Raw genomic sequence first — 4713 nt, 5'->3', positions numbered from 1 at the left:
AAAGTGTGGAACGTTTTGATGGCTGTGATCCCTGACCATCATGTCAAAACCCAGGGATACCCAAGTGACCATACTGTTAGGGTGTAGGGGTTGCATGTGTGAGGCGCATATATTGACAGGCATTGCTATGGACCGTTAGGGCTGAGTGGGGTCGAGGAATGGATCTACGATTGCTGAATTATACTGAAAAAGTCGTGATTCAGCAGTGGTGGCACCGCTTTCCGCTTTTGTTCGGCCTTGGTGGTTTGTGTGGGGTGGTGCGTGTCGGTGTGTGTGTGCTTTGTGCGTGCGGTGCTTACGGCTTCAGCAGGGTGGTTACTTGGGTAGTGTGGGATAATTGGGTTTGGGACTGAGGAGGTCGTCGTTGATAAGGCCGACATCATTGAGTGCTCAGTGTTGGCGGTTGTATTGGTGACGATTTCTTCAGCTTTAAGATCTCATTTATACCACGCACAGATTTTTGGGAAGAGGAGTACTTTGTAATGCAAGAGAGGGATTTAAACTCTGCGTTACGGGTTGGGCGAGGTCATGCAGATAGACTCAACCCAGGTGACCGTGCGGCTCGGACAGTGATGCATGAATGAGTGCGGTGTGGGTGAGGTGCGCTGCCCTGTGGGTGCAGTTGAGTCCGGGTTGGAGTGGAAAGAGACCCTTCTCTACTCTAGGTCGGTTTCGGTTGTACGGGCGTGGTAGTGTTTGTCTTATTTGTGCCGTGTTGTGCGTGATTTGCGGCTCGAGCTGCGTGGTTACTTGGGAAGTATTGTGCTCTGTAATCTAGATTTTGGTTTTAAGGTGAAGCTAAGGCTGGGCTGTGCCTCGGATTTGTTGGGCGCAGGTCGGGAGAGCTGGTGGCAGTTTGTGCTGGGGGGTTTACTCGATTGGTTATTCACTGATGGTGGCCAGTCGATCGACTTATCGGCGCTGCCTGTCATTTGGTTCTTGGGGTTTGTGCTCTCGAGGTTCGGGGCGTTGCTTCGTTGTATCTTCGCTTTAATACTAATATTCTTTGTTTGATTTAACTGATTGTTTTTTACAGGCGTTTAACTCATTCTATTTCATAGATTGCCAAATTTAAGGGTAATGGTTCAATAGGGTGTTAGCTATCAGAGTGGATTAGAACGAGTTGGCGCCTACAATACACCAACACTGACACACTCACTCCAATACTTACACGCACACATGCACCTACAACTAGCTGTAAAAGACCAGTGGGCGGGACAATGGTGCCTACCCAACAGTTGTAGGTGGGGTGTTTGGCTTAGCTACATGACTTGGTCCGGCAAGCCCATAAACATCAATTGGTAGACGTATTGCCTAGTGAAAAGACAACGCAGATGGGCGAAAGCCAGGGGATGCGTTGATAATAGCAGAATAGCAGAATAGCAGAAATTATGTGGATGTTTTTTTTCCACAATAGTTTTAGGATCTGTGGTAGGTGCTATCGCAATTTCTCTTGAAATATGTATTAGCTTCGTTTCAGGAAGCATATGATTTTTTTTTTTCAAAAACTGAAAACCGTGGAATATCACATAAAAAGCTTCCGTTAACATAATATTCTCTTACTTCTGAATTATGTCCAAGGATAGTTGAAAAATGCATGGGACACAATCTCAAAGCCACAAGTTATCGAAAAATTACTATGCTTGGCTAAATTTATAATAAATCCAATCAGAATAAGTGATGCTATAACAAAGCCATCAATTAACATCAATAAAACCAGTTAGAATATGAATTGTAACTTGGGAGCAGAAGGTACCCGTTTTAAAATACAAGGAAGAATCTTCAAAAACAATCTTGATGTATACGTCGTAAACTCCTTCCATGAAGCCTTACCAACAATTCAAATAGTACTGAAGTTTATTCAGGAATTCATGCAAGAACTTCTGCAGCAACTTAATTGGCATACCTATTGGTGTGGAGGAACATGCTATAATTTTTTTTATAACTTTTTTTCAAGAATTTCTAAAGGGTTCAGTAGAGAAAGTGATTCTCAGGAAAATTTCTGGAACTATACTGCCGTTTTTATCCATAATTGTCCCATGTTATATGGGATTCCAATATAACATGGGACAATTGGGCATAGAACGGTAGTATAGTTAGGGAATCTTTTAAAGAATTTCTGGATGGAATCCTCAAACAAGATCTGCATAAATACTGTAAAGTTCATTATTACGATGCTCGAAGCAATAGATGTATTTGATCAGGAGCAGTTTAAAGTTATCTGGGAATATTTCAGAGTTGTTTAAATCCAAACCATTCCGGTTTATTTTAGAAATTCTGTTCGGATTTCCAATAGACGTATTTATTATCCATCAATTACAAAGGCGAATGATCTATATAAAGATCGCTGGGCGGTAATGGGTTGCAACAAACAATGAAAGGAACTATCCGAACGATACGGCCTAACACAAACACAATTCAGTCTATTGTCATCGTCCAAACAATCAGCATGTTGTTCGCAATTCTCCTGGTGGCCTTTTTCATTTACCTGTTTCAGAAGTGGACCTACACCCACTGGAAACGCCGCGGAATTCCCCAGCTGTGTCCTCGGTTCCCACTTGGGGAAGTAGCCGACACAATCCGTCAACGAACATCCTACTCGAATCGCGTCGCCGAACTCCACCATCAAGCCGTCCGCGATGGCCACCGCTTCGTTGGAATATACACCCTCTGTCAGCCGGTTCTGCTGGTCACGGACGTTAATCTGGTCAGGCGCATCCTCACCGTGGATTTTGAGTACTTTGCCGATCGCGGAGCGCACATAAACGAAACACGAAATCCGTTGAGTGGCCACCTGATCTATCTGACCGGCGACAAGTGGCGGCAGATGCGACAGAAACTGAGCCCGGCTTTTAGCACGGCTAAGCTCAACGAGTTGTTCCCGACGATGATGACCTGCGGTCGGACGCTTACGGCGGTGATCGATAAGATCAGAGGTCGATCGGTACCGCTGCACGATCTGATGGCCCGATTCACCGTGGACGTGCTCGCTTCGATTGGGTTCGGCGTGGAGTGCAACAGTATGTGGAATCCGGACGAACCGTTTCGACAGATGGGGGCTAGGTCGTTCTTGAAGAGTTGGAAGACTTCGCTGCGGATGTTGTTGGCATTCGTGGCACCGAGATTTTTGCAGTTGAAGCTGATCGACGGCGACGTCGAAGAATATATGCGGTGCTTGGTGAGGGATGCGATCGCTCGTAGGGAAGCCGGCGAAGTGAGGAGGGATTTCATGCAGATGTTGGTGCAGTTAAGGAATCAGGTGCAACTGGAAGATGGCGGCAGTTGGGAAATGAGCAATGTTGATCAGAACAAAGCGTTCACCGTGGAGGAGATGGCTGCGCAGTCGTTTGTGTTTCTGAATGGTGGGTATGACACCATCTCGTCAACGTTAACATTTTGCATGTTTGAACTGTGCCGTAATGAGAGTCTCTTGAGAAGAATACACGAGGAAATCGTCGGAGTGTTGGCAGATGACAGAGCGCTCTGCTATGAAGCACTGGAAGAGATGACATTCCTGGAGAGCTGCATCGATGAAACCTTGAGGAAGTATCCGATCTCCCCCGTGCTGTTCAGAGTTTGCACGAAGGCTTACCAAATCCCTGACTCGGATGTTGTGGTGGAGAAAGGAACTTTGGTGCAGATCTCGCTTGTTGGGCTACAGCGTGACCCGAGATACTACGAGGACCCATTGAAGTTCGACCCAGAACGTTATGGCGAGCGAAGAGCGGAAACGATGCCTCACTTCAGTTTTGGAGATGGTCCGAGGGTCTGTCCAGGTAGGTCACATCTTTCCCAGTAAACCACCAGATTCATTCCGATACAATCAACCCTATTTCAGGTCAACAAATGAGCAAGGCTATGATCAAAATGGCCCTGGTGCAGATGCTGGCCGATCATGATTGTAGGCTGGAGGCTCCGGCGACGATGATCGGTGAACTTGAACTGGACCCGTCACTGCTGACGCTTCAGCCAAAAAAGGACGTCCTTGTGGTTCCCTTTCGGCGAGTTGTAATAAATATTCCTGTGTTAGAGGATATAATAGAACAGCAACAGAATCAACAAAATCAAAATAATTGAAACAATAAAAATACGCTGCCTAACAAATCGTGACACGAGGCTGTAAATGTAAAGTTTTCTTTAAAATTGTTTTATTATTTTCAGAAACTAAGTGATTAGATGCAGGGGCTCAACAGGTTTTGCTTTGGTTTTCTTGAGAAGTAACATATTTTGGGGACATTAGCGCAACCACATTTTTTTTGGGGGCTAGGAAGATCATGGTCAGAAGATTGCGAGAAATATTTATGCACGCCCAATTATCAACAAACAACTTGCGAACGGTTTAAAAAGTCAAGGATTCCCTCAGAAACTTTCACAGGAATTACTCAAGATTGCTCTAGATATTTCCTTCAATATTTTCCAGAGATTTTTTGGATTTTTTTTTTTTCATACGATTTGTTTAGAAATTCCCCAAGAAATTTCTAAGGACTCAAAGAATTGCTTCAGGAATTCCTCCAGTATTTTTTTTTAATTCCAGAAGAGATTCCAGAAATTTCACACAACAAAATATTTAATAAAATCTTGCTTCAATAATTTCAATTTTTTTTTAAATTGGAATATTGTTTCGAAACTTTCTCGAGTGATTCATCTAGAAAATCCTTCAGAGGTTGCTTCGGAAATTCTTCCGGGAGTTTGGTATAAAATTTTAATAAAAAT

The 4713-nt window shown here is 44.2% G+C and overlaps 1 protein-coding gene across 1 annotated transcript; it reads left to right on the top strand.

Annotated features, from left to right (window-relative positions):
* The first annotated feature begins 2348 nt into the window (after positions 1-2348).
* Positions 2349-4124, top strand: LOC109401941 (probable cytochrome P450 6a14). Its single transcript, XM_019674571.3, has 2 exons — positions 2349-3776; positions 3839-4124. The coding sequence occupies exons 1-2, from the start codon at positions 2375-2377 to the stop codon at positions 4075-4077; spliced, it is 1641 nt and encodes a 546-aa protein (XP_019530116.3). The 5' UTR covers positions 2349-2374; the 3' UTR covers positions 4078-4124.
* Positions 4125-4713: the final 589 nt, after the last annotated feature.

Source organism: Aedes albopictus, chromosome 1, assembly GCF_035046485.1.
Source record: "Aedes albopictus strain Foshan chromosome 1, AalbF5, whole genome shotgun sequence".
In the NCBI taxonomy this organism is placed as follows: Eukaryota; Metazoa; Arthropoda; class Insecta; order Diptera; family Culicidae; genus Aedes; species Aedes albopictus.
This window is presented reverse-complemented; position numbering and strand designations above follow the sequence as displayed.

Bases quoted from the DNA above. Each gene is read 5' to 3' on its own strand.
- LOC109401941 (XM_019674571.3), top strand. From the start codon at position 2,375: ATGAAAGGAACTATCCGAACGATACGGCCTAACACAAACACAATTCAG. The intron at 3,777-3,838 runs GTAGGTCACATC...ACCCTATTTCAG, and splicing joins TGGTCCGAGGGTCTGTCCAG to GTCAACAAATGAGCAAGGCT.